Source organism: Lutjanus erythropterus, chromosome 20, assembly GCF_056507025.1.
Source record: "Lutjanus erythropterus isolate fLutEry1 chromosome 20, fLutEry1.hap2, whole genome shotgun sequence".
NCBI classification, from domain to species: Eukaryota; Metazoa; Chordata; class Actinopteri; order Lutjaniformes; family Lutjanidae; genus Lutjanus; species Lutjanus erythropterus.
The window spans coordinates 6,344,588-6,363,760 of record NC_139336.1 but is presented as its reverse complement, the minus strand read 5'-3'; the positions used below and the strand labels follow the sequence as shown (position 1 = coordinate 6,363,760).

The window sequence follows — 19,173 nt, the reverse complement described above, 5'->3', positions numbered from 1 at the left end:
GTGTAGCGGCCATATTTGTTTACGAGTGAGATTTAAAGGGATAGACTCGATTTGAAATTTGTTCGAATATCAAGTTAATTTTTGCCCTTTTAATTAATTTTTAATCTTATCTAACTGAAGGATAATAATTCTAAGTTAACTACTTAACAAAATGTACTGCCTGTTTTATCTCAAGATGACAGAGGGTAACTGCAATGAAGTCCATAAGGTGTTGACAACTACATTAACCAGCAGGCTTTGCAGCGGAGTGACTTACCCTGTTGCTTGGCAACGTCTCCAAACGTTTCCAAATCTATCACGGACCTGGCGAGTTGAAGAGCCAAATTTAGAGGACAGTACACTGAAATATGAGTTAACTTTAAGGTAAAAACGTTTCAGTATGAGTCACTTTGATACAGAATAACTGAAAATATAATTGAAAGGCAGTAATTGTTCTTTCTTATCACATTTTCACCGTCCCGAGAAGTTTAACGCCAGTTTAGTTGGAAATACCTTTTAATATAAAATCGTCCTATTTATTTTACAGGTAAAAAAAACCAGAGCAGCAACAGAAGATAATATAACAGCTGAAATGTCGGAAGAAGTGACAGCTGCTCCTGTTGATGAACAGGCTGAGAGCACACAAACAGCCTCACAGGACAACAGTGGTAGGTAACAAGAGTGCATAGTCATGTAGGTTAATCACACCGAGCAAGCTAACCTCAAGGCTTTCAGATTCATATTTCATATTTTTACTTACGCAAGACCATGTTAACATTAACATAGCGTGGTAACTATCTACTTAAGTATTGTGCCAAAGTACAAAATTTGTAATATTTGTACTTTACTATTTTCTTATCACGTCACTTTCTAATTGTCCTCTACTAACTACATCTCAGAAGCAAGGATTTTTTCCCCTTGTATTTTAGATGCAATATTTGAGGAGAAAATGTACAAGTTACTTCATTGGTGACTGAAAGCTGCTGTCAAATGTTTCTTCCCTCACAGGAAGGCACTCAGTGATGGAACAGGAGGCCGAGGAGGAGTCAAACAAGCAGCTCCCTGCAGACATGTTCTACAAATATGAGGAGCTTCATTCCAGACCGTCCATCACACCCGGCTCTGAAATCCCAGAGAACCTCCTGCATCTCTCGTATCCTTATTTGAAAATTAGTTTGATGAAAAAACACAACACAGCACATTTGTTTTCACTAATCGTACTTAACAAATACAGGCAAATTAACATACATCACAAGGACAATCCAGACAGTTTTTGTTCATCAGTTGTAAAAGTTTTCATCTCACTCACAGAGATATGTACGCTGTTAGTAGTGAAAGTAAGCCCTTTACCTTTCTAATGAAAAATTTAAAATATGGGCAAACTCTGATCTTACTTGGGAGTGTGGGTCTTTATTCTCTCATTTTCTTTCCCAAGACATAATTTTCAGTCCTGTCTGTTCCTCTGTTAGTTAATCAGCAGGTTTATTACAAGATAGGCTATTTAATAAGATGATTGTTATTCATGACATTCACCATACCATACTATAAATATAAGAATTGTGCAAGTATTTGCAGCCATTATGTCTTAGGAAGCAGTGAAGTTTTCTTTCTATTTGCAAAAGATTTGAAGCTTTGGGGGCTTCAGACTCAGTGAACACAGTGACATCTGGTGGTTAGCAGAAGCTAATGCAGCCCCTCAGGCCTGGGGCTGAAGCACCACCACAGTTCACTGGTGGTAATAGTTTTAGTCTTATAGGTGAGTGATAAAAGTCCAAGAAGCCTGTTTGCTATTAAATCTGTAGGCCTATATTTTTAATCAGAAGTGCTGCATTTAAAAAGCCTATATTGTTGACATGTTACAGTAAAATAATTCTATGTTGTTAAGAAAGTCTGGATATAAAGTATTTTTGCTGACATGAAACATTAATGTACGTTTTTAGCGTAGTTAAGATCGGGGGCCACTGTGGGCTCATGTTTTTAAACTTCATGGATTTTATTACTGTGACATTGCATATGAGTCGCAATGTGACATGACTGAAGAGTAATATTTATTAAAGAAGCTTTTATTACATCATACATTACATGGTATCACATAGAAATGTTCTCATACTTATGATTATGTCTTTCCAATGTACAATATATCGCCACATTTCTCGATCATCTCTCAATCTTTTCCTCTTTTCTTATCCCACTAATGTGCCAGCGACAGTCTAACTGTAAAACTTTAAAAACTCGCAAACTGAATAAAGTGCTTTCAGAAGTACAGTGCTGTAAGAAAAAAAATAATAATTAAGAGAATTTAAAATGTCAAGGCAATGCACTGCAATTTCAGCCCACCTCAAATTCTTAAGTTTTGAAAACTTAGGGGAAAAAAAGGAAATAAATAAATAAATAAAAAATAAAAAATTGGTCACAGTGAGATGTAAACCTGATTTGTCTTTTTTAGTGCCTGAAAAATGAAATAGTTTTATTTAAATATTAACATTTTAATTTACTTTCACTTCAATTAATACATTAATTTTTTTTTAAATAAAAGTTTTGAGCTTCTAAAATTAAAAGCTTCACGTTTGTCTAAATAAGAAAAGTAAATTAGTAGTAGGTAAAAGTTTTTCAAAACTTAAGAATTTGGGTTGGGCTCAAAAGTCAAAAATCTATTGCTGTCCATTGCCTTGAAATTTTGAGTTTTCTCAGCCTTTCCATTTTCACAGTGCAGTGATGTTTGAAACTTTGGATGTCATCTGTAACATAACCTACTTCATTCAACACAAGCTCTGGTACCATGTATTGAAACAGTGTCCTTCACAGGAGCTTCAGTATCATCTGACCATCTCTAGTGTATTCTTTTCATAATATAAGTATAGTTATGTAGGTACAAGAATGAATAATAAATAAAATATACATGCATAATATATAGTATTATATGTTATTATATATTTATATAGTATAAATAATGGAGGACAGGGTGCAGGTGTATTGTTGCAATCAAGCTATTACTTTTAGTAGTATGAAAAATAATGTAAAGTAAATGTTGTGTAAAGCTTTAGAGAATCTGATCTTGATCCTTCATTCATTCTGCGTTCAGTCACTCGTTTGGTTATGACAGCGGGCGCAGGGGGAACCTGCAGCTGCTGGATGACAGAACTCTGATCTTTATAGCAGGAAACCTGCTCATCCTGCTGGACATCTCCACCAAGGAGCAGAGGTACCTGCGCTCCTGCAGCGGGGGAGGAATCGGCTCCATCACGGTAAGAAGGATTGAACAGTTTTTAAAAATCTGTAGCCGCAGTTAGTTTTTTGCTCACTGACATATCAAGATGGTGTTACAGAAGACAGCATAGGTCAGACGGACCCACACGAAAAAATGATGTGTAAAAAAAGCTGCAGCTTTTTTATAAATCAGATGCAGACAAGAACAAGCAGAAGGTTCTTTGAAAAGTGATTCCTTGGACTTACAGTTCTGGGTGCCTTGGGTTGAGATGCAACTACATATTGTATCCACATGGATGTGGATGAAAAAAAAAATATATTCCTATATATATATTCCTTAAAAATATCCTATTAATTTCTTTGTGTGTGTGTGTCAAGGTCCACCCCAGCAGGGAATACTTTGTGGTAGCAGAGAAGGGAAACCAGCCCAACATCATAGTCTATGAATACCCTTCACTACGGCCATATAGGATCCTCAGAGGTAAATGGGACTGTGATGCATTGAGTTGACCAGCTTTCTCTTATGTTACGTTTCTGTTGTATTAGTAATCACATTTTCACCTTCCTGTCTGTAGGCGGTACAGAGCGGGCGTACAGCTTTGTGGATTTCAACCATGATGGGAGCCTGCTGGCCAGTGTGGGCAGTGCACCCGACTACATGTTGACGCTGTGGGATTGGAGGCAGGAGGAGGTGATGGATAGCGGCAAGGCCATTTCTCAAGAGGTGTATCGACTCAGCTTCTCCCCGTACAACCCAGAACTGTTCACATTATCAGGATCTGGATACATCAAGTAAAGGACATACTGAATTCTCCTAAAACCCTGTAACCTTATTAAAACATGTGACTAGTCCCCTATGTAACTCCCCGCAGTAAAACTGTCACTGTCAGAAGTTGGATTATTCTCTTACACTGATACTGAATATGTTTATCTTTTCAAGCAAGATGAAAACAACTTCTCTCTGCCTATCAGGTTCTGGAAAATGGCCCCCACATTCACAGGTGTTAAACTGCAAGGTCGTATGGGAAATTTTGGAGAAACTGCAGCAACTGATGTTGAGGGCTATGTGGAACTTCCTGATGGAAAGGTCTGTTTCTTGTTGTTTTTTTTTTCTTTTTGTTGTCCATCTGGAGAAGCTATCTTACACAGGATAATTAAGTGTAGCTTAGGAAAACTTAAGTTTGACATTTAAGGTGGTTTATGCAACCAGTACAGATGTTTATCAGATAGGATGTTAATCATGTTGTCTTAGTTTGTTATCATGCTAACATATGCTAATTAGGACTGAAAACAAAGTACAGTTAAAGATGATGGGAAGCCATGATGATGAGCCCTGAGAAGCAAGTGAAAAAAATGTGATGATGCATTGTATGTTTTAAATTGTTTTCTCACATGCGTTTAAGAACAGGTAAGAAAAAAAAAAAATTGCCAACATCTCTCTAGTGGTTCTCAAACCTCCTCAAGTCAGCGATACCTAATCTGATACAAATTAGACCATAGACCTCCATCTGATAAGATTTTTGCTGCCGAAATTTTATCACAGAAAGTGAAACACATGATTAAAATAGTCTGTCATTGTGTTTCTTATGGATACAATTACAGTGAAAACAAATGATTCCCTTTTTTGCTGGCGAACCACTGGAACCCCCTCAAAGACCCACATTTGGGAACTGCTCTTCTACTTAATTTTTTATCTGTAAAACAAGAGGAATCTTTTTTTTTTTCAGTATTATTTTTCAAAGTGTTGTAATACTCATTTCATCCAAAAGAGGCTGAAGTGTACCTCTACCTCATGTTCTAAATGGGACTAAAATCATTCACGTTTCCAGGTGTGTTTTAATTGTTCCTTCCACGCCTCTTGTGGCCGAAATGAGTATTACAACAGCAAACACTTGAATGACAATGATCCTGGCAAAACCAGTGATTAGACATGATATTTCAGTCCTGACCAAAAATAGTGGATTTGACAGCTGACATTGCAATCCTTAAAAGCCTTATCATGACCATAGCTTAAACATAGATTGGTAATTTCCAGATCTAACATGTTTCAGTTTTTAAATTTTGTTTGATTTTTTTCTGACGACTGATCCATCTCATGAAAAATGTTGCAGTGAATACTAATTTATCTGTCTGTCAGGTGGTGTCCGGTTCAGACTGGGGCAACTTGCTGCTCTGGGATGGGAGTGCCATCAAGGTGGAAATTTGCCGTAAAGAGGGCCGGAGCTGCCATGCGGGGATGGTCCAGCCGTTTGCCCTAGAAGATGGACAGCTGATGACGATGGGCTCTGATGGAGTGGTCCGGGTAAGATACTCACTGCATAACCTCATAACCAAAGTCTGGCATAGTTCTTTACTCATTATTCATTATTCTGTACTTTTTGTGTTGTTATCTAATTCCTTGAAAACACCAAAACCAACAATGTTAGCCCATCCCAAGACTTTCTGACTTCCTCACCCTGACTGTGGTTCTCAGCCTCAAGCCCACTCATTCCTACTGAAATTGTAAATGTTAAAAAAAGTCTCTGAATGTTAATAGTAAAGAATAAAGAATAGTTTCATAAAACAGACACTGTAGTAAAGAAACGTTGATCAAACAGACAGAAATAAAGGATAAAGTGCATCGTCTTTCTGTGGTTAACTGCTCCTCTGCTTCCATGACCCCAAACAATCAAGGGGTTCAGTTCTAATTTGATGTTTAACACCTGAGAAAGTGTGTGAAAGATCTCCCTTCAATATTTGTTAAGGCTAGAAAAGGACCAGTACATTTTGATGAGAGAAGCTTCAGCGAATTTGCATTTGACACAGTATGGGCTAACCTCAGCGTACATGGAAGATAATTTTACTTTTGAAATATGAGCCCTGTGCACCACTTTGAACTCAATTAAGCAGTGACAAGCACACAGGGAGGTTGAATTAACCAGTTTGAGTATAGTCATTATGACTTTGTAACCCCACCCTCTGCAGGGCTGGGACTTTGAGAGCATCAACACTGCCGACAGTGACAGCAACAGCAGCAGGTTTGAGATGGAGCCCATGAATGAGATGGTGGTGGGACACAACGTCAGGCTGTCCTCTGTGGTGAAGAGTTCTGTGCCAGACTCCTTCGTCTGGTTTGCTCAGGTCAGTCAGAGAGCAAAAGGTCAAAGACCACTAATTAAAAACATTTTGTATTACATGACCTCACCTCAATCAAAAATCGAAAACCTGATCTCTAACCTGTGCCGTCTTGTAGGATTCCAGCGGGGCCATCTGGAAACTGGATCTTTCATTCACCTACACAGTGAGTTTCCTACACTGACACTGTTTTATACTGTTTTTATAGAGATGTTATTTGTATGTATACTATGTTTACGTAAGATTTGTATCATGCAAAGTACTGCATTTGTGGCCAGCTAGAAAATTCTCTGTCCAACCTTCACATCAACATACAGTCTATATGACTCTGATTCTTCTACTCAGAGAAATGTACATGATCACAGACTTTACTTTTCAACATATATGTACAACTATTTACTATATGTGTTATTTTTCAATTCATAAAAATGCAAAGCATGTTTACGTTAAAAAAATGATCTCATAGGAGTTTCTCCAAAACCTTCATCTTCTGAAAATTATTTTGATCATCTAGCTATAAAAGAATGAATCTCTATCTGTCTGTCTTTCACATATCTTGAGAACTGTTCATTCAGTCTATTTTTTTTTTCACTACTCCTACAAATTTTAAGCAGTCATCACTGAATTTGGTACAGAACATTACTGGACCAAGACATTTTGACGTTCCATACAGTTTTGATTTAACTGTCTGTGGGCAGGGTTTATATTACAAAAAATGTCATATCTCTTGAACATTATGTGCTTTTGCAACCACATTTAATGGACATTCACAGATGTGTCCATGACAAATTTGGCATCATTTGGCCAATAGGTGGCACTGTAGCAGCATCATGTAACTATAATGGAAGGTGCCTCTGGGTGTCTGTCCTTCACATGTCACGAGAACCTTTCATCCTGATCGACTTCACACTTGGTGTACTACTCGGGACCCAAGGGAGTGCAGTGTTGAGTGTGAAGTCGATTGGATGAACAGTTCTTGAGAATGCTGTCAGCAGCACTTCTGGGGGCCAAGCAGTCAGCCTGTTCCAAATGTGCACGTGCACTGAAAAAAACATCTCAGCTCTGCTTACCTCTGTCATCCCATGTAAGATAAATATCAGATAAAAAAAATAAGTTAGTCTGGGGTAGAATCAGCGACCCCCTGGGGGTTTTCTTTGCATTGTTTCTCTTGATTTTGTGTCATTGGAGGATTTTCTGGGCTGTGGTCATTGCAAACACACCGATTACTGTAAATTACAATTACTGCAAGAGGAGTACAACAACTTTTGGGAGAAAATCCAATTAGAAGTTACTTAGCACTGTTTAAAAAGTCAGGCTGTTTTTTTCTGTGAAAACCTGAAAATAATGAATAACAATGAGTTTTGGGGTTTTTTTGCCTTTTGTCACCAATCTATTAGAGCAAGCTGTTCTTTGGCTCAGTCCAAATATGTTTGGCTGCCTTTCCAGTGTCTTTATCTACAAACAGGGATGACAAGGCTGTATAATAATTTATTCTTTTAAAAATATAATGAAACCTCATCAGTCTACTCATCAAGCAAATTTTCACCCACTAAATTGTCTGTTTCCCATATAATTGAACTGTGAATGCCTTTAACTTCCCATGACAGATTGGTAGATTGTCCAGACATACAAAATCTTTAATTGGACAGCCACCAGGAGAAGTGCATTAAATTGTCATTACAGTTGTACATTTATTTTTATTGATTGTTTATGGTGATCTAGGGGTCATATTGTCCAGGCCTAATGGAAAATTGTACTACAAACCATGCTGTATCATCACACGTGTAGTAAATGCTTGGAATAAACACTTAATGTATGTTCTGTGTGTGCAGACTCCTGATCCAGAGTGCCTGTTTTCCTTCCACGCCGGGCCGATCCAGGGCCTGGACGTGTCAAGGAAATCCCACCTGATGGCCACAGCTGCTCTTGACCGTGAGCCATACACATTTACACTAACACTAACAGACACACACACACACACACACACACACACACACACACACACACACACACACACACATTGTAACAGGTACTCCTGTGTTTGTCCCTGCTCTCCAGGTTCAGTCAAAGTTTTTGACTTCCTGGCAAAAAGAGAACTGACCACCAGTCGCTTCAATCAGGGTGGAACTGTTGTCAGCTGGGCTCCAGCATTAGTAAGTTTCTTTGAGTGAAAATGTATTACACATGATGTGTACTGACAGAAAACTCACCTGGTGTTTGTCTTTAGGTGAACCAGAGTGGAGGCTTACTGGTGACGGGCTTTGAGGACGGGGTGGTGCGCTTACTGGAGCTGTACGACCCTCAGAGGCTCCATGTGGTTACAGGGCGCAGCCCCAAAGGAGATGCCAAGCTGCGCCTCAAACAGGCCTTCAAGCCCCACAATGCTCCTGTTACTGCTGTTGCATATGAGCGAAATGGAGAGATCTTAGCCACAGGGGTGAGAGGTTTTTTGTTGTAAGAGTCAAAGGTAACAACAGTTTGTCAAAATATTTTTTATAATATATAGAGGAATAAATAAATAAAACAATAAATGAATAAACTAAAGAAAATGTGGAAATGAAATATGATATAATATTTCCCCACTGTGGGACTAGTATAGGATTATGTTACTATCTTAAATAAAAAATGAAAGAATAATATTTTTTTTATAAATTTTCACAATGACTTTTTAAATTTATTTCTGTATACTTATTTATGTCTTTGAAAAAAAAAAAATATATATTAGTAGATAATTACTCTGTTTTTGTCTGTATATTTTTACTTTAAAAAAATAGTCATTTATTTATTTTCATTCCTTTATTTTTCCTTATTCTTTTCTGTATTGCTCAAATGGTTAAGCTGTCAATCAACTGGCTTTGGACGGGCCTTCCTGCCCAGACTGATTAGTCAATTCCATGTCACTAGGTGCCACTAAATCCTACACACTAGTCCTAAAAAGTGTCTGTATCCACTTAATTAGTCCATTGTTTTGTTTTCCTTTTCTTTGTTATTTATCTCACTTTTCTGACCTCGCCCCACCACCTTACCTCCTGCTCAGAGCTCAGACTGCACTGTATTCTTCTTCACTGTCGGCGAAAAATACAACCCCATCGGCTTTATCCACGTTCCCGGGCCAGTGCAGGCGCTGGAGTGGTCACCTCATTCACACGTAAGTCTGGTGTTTGACCCACATGCACTCAAATGTCACCAGATATATGGAAACATGACAGAACGTTTTTGATTCAACCGATTTCTTTTTTATCATTTTACCCAGGATGAAAACAGGATGCTCATCCTGTGTCAGACTGGCCATGTGATTGAGGTGCAGAGTCCTGATCCAGAGGCCCACAAGCCAACAAAAACCTTCCAGCTGCCTGAACTACCCAGCAGATCTTTCAGGTTCAGGAGCATCAAATCTCGAATCAAGGTCTGAACTTGGTCTGTCTTGGCTTTAGTTTATAGGGTTTTAATTATTCTTTTTTTTTTTTCATTTTATTTATTGTTCTTTTTTGTCTGTTTATTCTTATTCTTTTTGTAACATAATATTTTATGTTTTGTAGTAATCTACATAATTACTCCTTATGTCCTCTCTGTGGCCGTGTGTCACTCACATTTTCTTTCCTTCATTTCTCTCTGTCTTGCAGTTCATTGAAAAGCATTATTGCAAAGTGCAGATAATTAACTTTATTTAAGTTTTACACCATTTGTGCCTTTGTGTATTTCAGAGAGAGGAGGAAATCGCAAGACGTCAAGCCGCAAAAGAGAAGAGGAAAGAGAGAGAAGAGAGGTTGAAAAAATCAAAAGAGCTGGACGCAGAGCAAGAGGAAGAAGAAGAAGAGGAGGAGGAAGAGTTGCCCCCTATCTACATCCCCAACCCTCCAAGTCCTCTCTACTGTGGCTTCTACTCACAGCCTGGACAGTTCTGGCTCTCCATGGTACACACACACAGACACACACACACACACACACACACACACACACACACACACACACACACACACACACACACATCTGGTCAGTACCAAATATATTCAGAAGTTTGGTGTTATTTTTTGTCGGAAGTAAGCACGTATTAAGGACTAATGACTGAGTAGATGCATAGACATTGTATTAAGCATCGGGTAGGCATAAATAGACAAACATCTATTAGTTTTGGCCAAGTTAATTTAAAATGCAGTCCTTGTGGAAAAGTATGAATAGGAATATAATATGAAAGAGAATGTGTATGGAGAGATGAAAAAACATGAAGAGAGAAATAATCAAGACTGACTTAACACCATCAAGAAGTCTTTATGAATGTTTGTGACTGTTGTCATTCGACAGTTAAGTCATTTTTACTGCAAAGTTGACATTGACAAAGATGTATGTAATATGACAACTTGACATTATCCAAAACAAGATAACCTGTAAATGTATTAACGTCAACCAAGACAATACATCCTGTCACTGTCTTTGTTATGACAACTTGACATTAACTAAGACATACCCTGTCAAATACATACGCAACTGCAGGCCCAATTATCAGATGTAAAGAAACTGTTGAGCTTTATGTGTAAATGTTACATTGGACTGTCATATGTGGTTGGTTCTGACATGTTCTGTCATGAGATTATTATAACTGTGTCATGACTTTCTGTACAGATATCATTAGGTCAGTTTGATGACGAACTACAGTATTCAGATGATTTTCCTTGTTTCCTGATGGATAGCTAACTAGCTTTGCTAACTGCTGTTAACTGCAGCTGACGTTAGCTTGGTTAGCAGAGTTGTGGACTCAAGTCACAAAAACAATGCAGTGGTAAACAAAAAAAATGAACTGCAGTAGTAAAAATGTGCAAATCTAAAATTATAGACAGAGACGCAAAGACTTCCACCTTCGTTCAGTGGTAAGTCAACACTCCACTGTTAAAGTGACATTATATTTTATGTGCACTATGACTTCTTTAGTACTCGAGAGTGACATAGTGTTGTCTATACTGACTCAAGATTTTGGCATAACATTTTAGAGTTTTTATTAGATAAATAAGGCTAATAAGGCTAGAGCATGACAATGGACATTCAGCATGAGCAAATGAGATGAGGTGTGTGTGAACTTGCTGTCAAAGAGAAGAGGGAGTGAGAAACTACAGTATGGATACTGCAAAAAATGAGTGTTGAAAGCATTTCAAATATTCAGTATATTAATCAATATTTGATATTATTTACAACACTATTGTAACACATATATTTTACATAGATATTTTGTGACTTACTTGTGACTTGTGTCCTGTCTTACTTGTGTAAAAACTGAATCCATATTTCCCTTTTCTGTGTCCTGCAGGGAGGCTTTGACTCGGGTTACCTGTATCACTGTAAGTTCTCTGAGGAGCAGGACCAGGATAGAGACCAGCGGCAGGATGAGCCCTTTGACTTCCTGCCCATCCACGACACAGACGAGGACACCATTTGCTCTGTTACCTTCAGGTAGCCAGAGGGAAAACTAACAAGTGAATATTCATTACAGCAAAATATTGTCATTTGCTAAATATTAGTAAAAATGTAACCAGGTGCTTAGCGATCATAAGTTTTTTTCTCTCCCTAGTGGCCAAAATCATTTAATGCAACTTTATTTTATAATCAACACAGAGAGACTGTTGATAATAAAAAATAAAAATAGCAGACAGTGTGAAATAAGGAACCTCCTTCACATTGGAGCCACACTACTATTACCAGTGTAAAGTGTTGTTGTTTTGGTGTTTGGTAGCTCCAACAGGCAGCTGCTCTTCTGCGGCATGCACTCAGGCTTCATCAGGGTTTACACCCTGGAGCCTGGTGACCACGGCCTCACCTCCATGCAGGCATACTGGGCTCTCAGTGTCCACGACAACCAATACGGACACCTGTGGCACATCTGCTGTAGCCACGATGACCACTTTGTGCTGACGGCGGGAGATGATGGGAACATCTTCTCCTTCAGCCTGATTCCTCCAGAGGAGCTACAGAAAAGTCTGCAGAAGAAGAGAGCCAAGGTTCCTTCACCCAGGGTCAGTGCACTTTTTATTAATGTTTTACTTTTTCTCTTCTGGTGGATCTTTTTAGCTACATTAGCAATGTTACTCTCTCAGTCGGTTGACCACTTTGGTCCAGATTCGATTATCTGAACTACTTTTTGATGGATTGTTATGAAATTTTGTACAGACTTTCATACTTCACAGATGATGTATCCTACTAACTTTAGTGATCCCCTGAATTTTCCACCGTGAGGATCTCATTTGTGGTTTTGTGTGAAATAACTGTCAGATAGTAAGAAAGATTTCCATTTTTGCAGTATTTTAGTTTATGCACAAGCTGTACTTTTTATGCTAATCAGCTAATTTTAGCATGCTAACATACTGAACTAAGATATACATATATAAAACATACCTTTATAACATAAGCAAATTATCATTGTCATTGTATGTATGTTAGCATACTCACATTAGCATTTAGCTCCTCAGACCTCACAAAGATGCTAGCATGTCTGTGACTCTTAGTCTTGTTTTCCAGTGTAGTTTTTGTTTTGTTTTGTTATGTTTTTTTGGACTATTTGGACCAATCTAAATTAAGACTCTAAGATACAGGTATGTTGTACAACTACTAAAGCCCGCTGAGGTAAATTTATAACAAAACTGACACTGACAATAGATAGATAGATGGACAAACATTGTTTGAGATGAAATTACCAACTTCAGTCATCCTATGTGTGTACATACTTTAACAGTGTTTTGTCATTTCAAAAACAAAACGTGAATGCAGATGCAAACACATTGCTTCTATTACAATGCACAGCCTTTTTAACCATCAGTCATTTTACCATCAGTAAGATGTTGGCTGTTTGGTGAAAGGTGAAAAAGACAAAATGTCCAGTAAATATGAAAAGCTGCTCCTGTGGAAAGGCTATCCTATATTAACTTACTTATATTGACTATATAAACAATTTAGTATAGGTAAGGTTTTGCCTTCTTGGATGGTACCAGTGTGGTCTGGACCATAGACTGTATGGATAGTTGCACATAATGAAAAATGTACACAATGAAAAATCTTGTTTACACATTATTCTAACAGGTGGGTCTGGAGAATGAGACACTGGCCCAGGACATTGAGGACCCAGCAGCCTATAGGTACGTATGAACAATCTGTTTAGGAATAATTTGGTCCTCCTCTTTCTCTATGTCACTATTCTCGTCTTTTGTGTATCTCATTTTCCTCCTTTCTGTGTCTCTATTTGTGAAAGTTATTTGTATAGTAGAGAATTTTAGTCCATATTTTTATTGCAGTCCCTTATATTTTGATACATCCATACTATTTATCTGACTATGTATCTGCACATTCTGTACTGTAACTCAAGAAAATCTTGTTTGATCTCCTCCTGATTCCCCCCAGCATAGAGACAGCTAAGCAGAAGCTGGAGAAGGACCATCTGCGTCGGGAGGCCGAGCTGAAGATCGCAGCGAGGCGGAAGAAGATGGCTGAGCTCCAGAAGAAGTTCAAGCAGCTGCTGAACAACAACCAGAGTCTGCCGGAGCATGTTCACCTGAAACCTGCGGTACAGACATGCACATACACACACCACTGTCATCTGGTTACACAGTGCATGTTTTTTTATCTTTGCAGCTGATGTATCTGGTAAAGTTTTAGAATAAAACTAAAGACACACCAGCTATAACATGCGATTTGACAGATTATGTCAAAGCATTTAGCTTGAATTTTTAGGCAAAATGCTTTATGACCGCCAAAGTACATTTGGTTTTTGATTAACTTTACTACCAAAATTAAATGAACATTTGACGAGTCAGAAATGTTGTGTGTTTGTGTGTGTAGGAGCTGGAGCTGGACCGGCGTTTCAGCGAACAGGCAGAGAGGGTGAAGGCCCAGCGGGTGAGGGAGGTCAGAAAGCACATGGGCTGGGAGGAGGAGCGCTGCAGCATAGCACTCAACAAACTACAGGACTGGTACTGATATTAAGAAGTTACAAAAATTTATTTTCATGTCTTTCCCTTAGATGCTTTTACCCGAGGAGATGAATAACACAGCTGATGGTCAAAAGGAACCAGATTCACCAGCGTTTTCTTGTATTACTTCACTCCAAACACAAGGATAGATGCTAATACTTTTAAGCACTGGCTTAACCCAACAAGCCCTTAAATATGGTAGCCAAAGTACATTTTTGGTGGCCCAAATGTAAACAGTAAAAAGATAATTTAATATAACTTAACACAGCCTTCCTTAAATGTGACACTTGTGTTGTCCACTTTTCCCTTAAATTGTGATGTGTTGTTTCCTGAAAACATTGTTTGCAATTAAAAACAAGCAATACATATGATCTAGTTGAGGAAACTGATGGCACACACTGCCATACATTACATCCTTAGATGTGTCAGATTCTAGCTTCCACCTTTTGTGTTTCTGATTCTCCTGTAAAGATCACGTTAGCATTTTGAGTAGGCTAGTAGGCAAGTAGCCCCGACATATTGGTAGCTCGCCAGGAACAAGTACTGTTCACTGCTTTTGTAGAATGTTGAACTAAAAGCTGTGACATTTGCGGAAAGACTCACAGTTTGGCGATAAAACTTGGTGGCCACAGGGGGGCTACCCATATGACTACAGATAAAGTTTTTGGATCTCATTTACAAGAGAGACCTCACCAAGGTAGCAGCACAACATATTAAAATGTGACAAATACAACAATAATACCAAATACCAAACAACAGCCATTCAAAAGTAGTGGCCTCTCAGGAAGAACAAGCACAACACCATTACCACATTTTTCATGACGCCCAATGGATGAAGTGTCTGCAATGTTAGATATTTAAATTGTTGTGCCGTGGTGCGTAGTAGGAAGATGCAGTTTTCTCCAGTTCTGCCAAAACCCAAGGTACTTTAAAAAAGCAACTAGACTAGTAATGTGTACATTAGATGAAAGCTTTTCATCTATTTATATACCCAAGTACTTGTACAAGGGCACCCTTTCAATAGATTTACCGTGACGTGACGTGACGTGACGTGACGTGACGTGACGTGACGTGACGTGACGTGACGTGACGTGACGTGACGTGACGTGAAAACATTAAAATTATCAAGCAACTGTGAGGGAGCTTTTGAGAAGACCATGAACTTTGTTTTATTAACATTTAGAACCAATTTTAACTCAACAGAGCAATTTGTAATGACTGAAATGCAGTCTGAAGCTCTTGTGTTGCTTGTACTATGGAGTGAGAATGTGTGTAAATCACTGTGTAATAAGCATATAAATGTATTTTTACAGTAACGTGCATCGGAGCAAAAGTTGGTTCTCCTGGTACTTCTGTTGCCTCGGAACCTTAACGTTATCTTTGTTATCCTTGCTTCAATCAAACTGGGTGTCTTTTCATAAAACTTGCTGACTGATGTTTTTTTTGTTTGTGTTTATGCCATGTTGGGTCATATTATGAATAGTGCCCCTTTGGCAATAACTGCATAATTTAAAATGAAATGAAAATGTAATGTGGACCCGGCTTTCCTCTGCCGTTGTTGTTGAAGTTGCCTGCTGCGTTAGCTACAGCAGTCTGTGGACTGTTGGGCAAATTTTCGAATTGCCGTCAATTTTCATAAAACTATCAATAGTAAAAATGTGCACAGTTGATTTCTATCAGAAATTAATTTAGTAGTGATGAAATAGCATATAAAATCTGTAAACAGAAACCTTCCTGTGGGCCTGAGTGATTGTTGTGACTGTTCCAGTGTGTTGCATTATGGGACACAGTGGGGGAGGTAAATTGATCTGATGCATACAGGAGTTTTTTTCTGAATCAGTATGACATCTGGGTATTTTTGGCATACAGCAGATTTTGCTTTCGTTTGCATACTGTATATTACATGCTGCACTTTGGCCAAATCAGTACGTCAAGCTGCCAGTATGGTTGGTGGTTTTGAATGCGGCCATAGGCGTGATTCATAATAACTGAAGATAGGTTATAAAAGCTTGTTTGCTGTATCACATGTTTCAGCTCCACTCAGACAGGAACAGATGATCTCTAATGTTTGACAGGTTGGATATTTCTAGATGTTATTTTCTTGTTTTGGATGGGAAATTACAAAGTGGATGTAAAACATTTATAGACCACCATTCCTTCTTTGGAGTCATGAGTTATGTCTAAATGTTCTACCTGACTAAGGTTTGGATTTAGTAGAAAATGAAACCCTCACCTCTTGTGTTTATTTTCAGGTTCAGGAACTCTCTTGAGGCCAACATTGTCACTGTGGTCACCATCTGCACCGACCACAGAGTCTCCACCTACAGTCTGCCGGCGCTCACTGAGCCTTCAGCCCAGCTCAGACGACAGAGCAGGATCAGCTCGCCCGATGGAGACACAGCTGCTCCATCACAGCGCAGAAAATCCAGAGCTGAGCCTGCGAAAGACAGTGGCAAATTAGAAGGTAAGAAAGGATATGAGTGTTTGTTTCATCCATCAGAGACATGCCTGACTTATCAGTTCTGTGTTTTCTTCAGAGGAGCAGGAGCTGCGCCCCCTGGTGGCTCGTCCAGCAGGGATAAAGCTGGCAGATCGTCAGGTTGAGAAGCTCCAAAAGGCTGCAGAGAAAGCTGAAAAAGCTCGAGACAAGATAAAGAAGAGGAAGCAAAAATGGGCCCAGCTGTGAGTGTCTCATCCAACAACATTACCTCAGTCCTCAGGGCTAAAATTAGATTGACATGATGTTTCCCGTATTCTTAATAATAATTAATAATTAAAAACACAGCTCCATATTAACCAGCTCATGTGCTAAAATGAATCATGGGCCTCTGCTGTGACTCTCAGAATGCTCTTGCCAAACTGTAATGGATTGTCGGTGTCTTAGTTATGCAGAGAAGCCAGACAAGAACTATGAGGATCTGGAGCATTTGGAGGCTATCCGCAAAGCCAAAGAGAACATTGGAGAGATAAAGCTGAAGTCAGCGAAAGACTTCACAGTGCCGAAACACCTGAGGATGAACGCTGAGAAGAAGAGAGCAGAGCTGATGGGCCTGGAGGAAAATGTAAACACACAGACACACATGACCTAATACTCATATTAGCTCATTTAGAGCATGAGCTTCAAGTATTTTGGGCTTGTGAGTGTCTCACTGATGATGCATGTTGCTCATCTGAGGCCTCATTACAGAAACTTCCTATGTCTGAAATCCTGTCTTATCTCGCTTTAGGAGTTAAGGATGAAATTTAGGATTTTTAGTATCACAGAAACCTGTTTCCTACCTGCATTTTGAAAAGCATCCTGTCTCATCTTAGGATAGAAATTTGACTATCACAGAAGCATCCAACTGAAGAAGTCAGAACTCCCAAGTTAGGATGGCAAAGACCCTGTCCTAAATTCAAAATAACTGTCAACATGAACACAAAATATTATGATTGAAAGGCTGTTCAAACCATACGACGATGCTTCAGACTTCCCAGCCCACATATTAATGGGAATATATCATCTGCCAAGACAGTTAATTTTGAATTTAATTGGCATGCTCTGTCCATTCAAATCCTTAACATGGAAAATGTCCCAAAAATGTGGTGTTTCCTCTGCTCCAAGACACAATTAATTCTTCTGACTCATCAAATTGAATGTCTAAAATTGAATGACCAGTTTTTCGGTTCATTAAAAAGCCAACCAGTGACAAGTGAAGTGAGACAGCTGTTGTCATGGATACAAGCAGGTTTGTGTATATTTTAAACACAGATGCAGACATGACAGGATGAGGACCGACTGAAGAATCAAGTGCAAAGCTCTAGTTAACATTTCCTAACAGGACCCAGCAATAAGCTTAGGAATCGCTTCTGTAATAGGAAGATAGGGTTTTTCCTTATTTGGAAAGTTAAGATAGGACAAGCAGTTGGGATTTTTTTTCTGTATGAGGCCCCTTGTCTGCTTATTTAAAACAGCTACATGTTCATCTGAAGAGAATAGTCAGTAGCATGCAATGCAAAAATGTCAGTAAATCTCCTGACCCAAGTCTTCAGTTGTGGAAATTTCATCGCTGTTGGACAGAAACCTTTTGTCCAAAACTGTTTTCAGAAAATGAAAAAACAGGCTGTATTTTTAAATATTTATATTTGAAGCAGAAAGCTGTCTGGCAGAAAGCGCTGAATCCCTTTAATCAATTATTTGACTGAGAGAAATTTCGCTCATTTTGGTCAATTTTGCTAATCGATTACTTGCATTTTAAATGGTTCCAGCTTCTTTAGAGAGAGAATTTGCTTCTTGTGTCAGTTTTATGCCACTGTAAACTGAATGTCTTTGGCCTTTAGACTGTTGTTTGGACAAAACCAGAGGAAGAACAAGAACCATGGCATCTGCAAACTTGATGATTGGCATTTCTTGCTTTTTTAAGTTTATAGAGTAAATTATTAAATAAAACATTAAAAAATCAAAAATCATAATCAATAGATTACTTAATGATGGAAAGATCTTTAGTTGCATGCATAGCAGATTCACTTAAGAACTCTGTACATCCCACCAGATCCGTAAGAAGCAGACTGAGATGATTGGACGGATCGTGGCATTGCGGGACTCAAAGGTTCGCCTGGTGTCTGAGTTGCACGTTCAGGCTCAGCAGTTCCAAAGGGGCCAGCGGCATCTTGCGCCCCATCTCCACTGCCTCCCACCCACCCTGCCCTCTATACTACCAGAGGAAACCCCAGAGAAGAGGCTGCAGTACAGCCGCGCCACCCTGGAGCGATACCGGCTTCTGAAGGAGCAGAGGTACAGAGGCTCGGTTTTATGTTGATACAAGACCAAGTCCAGACTTAGACAGAAGAAGAGTGTTTTATTGATCATGTGACTTTGACCCAAACAACACGGATTTAAAGCCATCTTAAACCTGTTTTGACTAGCTGCTGATTGTAGAGATGT

General features: G+C 38.9%; 1 protein-coding gene across 1 annotated transcript in view; it reads left to right on the top strand.

The window, feature by feature from the left end:
- The first annotated feature begins 536 nt into the window (after positions 1-536).
- The window catches only part of cfap44 (cilia and flagella associated protein 44), a 28,150-nt gene continuing 9,513 nt past the window's right edge, over positions 537-19,173 (top strand). Inside the window, exons 1-25 of the mRNA XM_084746636.1 lie at positions 537-651; positions 766-769; positions 960-1,132; positions 3,062-3,224; positions 3,565-3,667; positions 3,762-3,978; positions 4,159-4,273; positions 5,324-5,488; positions 6,151-6,306; positions 6,419-6,466; positions 8,133-8,232; positions 8,359-8,453; positions 8,528-8,737; positions 9,338-9,448; positions 9,554-9,706; positions 10,005-10,214; positions 11,600-11,742; positions 12,023-12,302; positions 13,363-13,418; positions 13,681-13,843; positions 14,119-14,249; positions 16,502-16,713; positions 16,787-16,931; positions 17,134-17,311; positions 18,782-19,023. Of these exons, the coding sequence (XP_084602762.1) occupies positions 572-651; positions 766-769; positions 960-1,132; positions 3,062-3,224; positions 3,565-3,667; positions 3,762-3,978; positions 4,159-4,273; positions 5,324-5,488; positions 6,151-6,306; positions 6,419-6,466; positions 8,133-8,232; positions 8,359-8,453; positions 8,528-8,737; positions 9,338-9,448; positions 9,554-9,706; positions 10,005-10,214; positions 11,600-11,742; positions 12,023-12,302; positions 13,363-13,418; positions 13,681-13,843; positions 14,119-14,249; positions 16,502-16,713; positions 16,787-16,931; positions 17,134-17,311; positions 18,782-19,023 (3,653 nt within the window). The 5' untranslated portion in view covers positions 537-571. The remainder of the gene's footprint in view (positions 652-765; positions 770-959; positions 1,133-3,061; positions 3,225-3,564; positions 3,668-3,761; positions 3,979-4,158; positions 4,274-5,323; positions 5,489-6,150; positions 6,307-6,418; positions 6,467-8,132; positions 8,233-8,358; positions 8,454-8,527; positions 8,738-9,337; positions 9,449-9,553; positions 9,707-10,004; positions 10,215-11,599; positions 11,743-12,022; positions 12,303-13,362; positions 13,419-13,680; positions 13,844-14,118; positions 14,250-16,501; positions 16,714-16,786; positions 16,932-17,133; positions 17,312-18,781; positions 19,024-19,173) is intronic.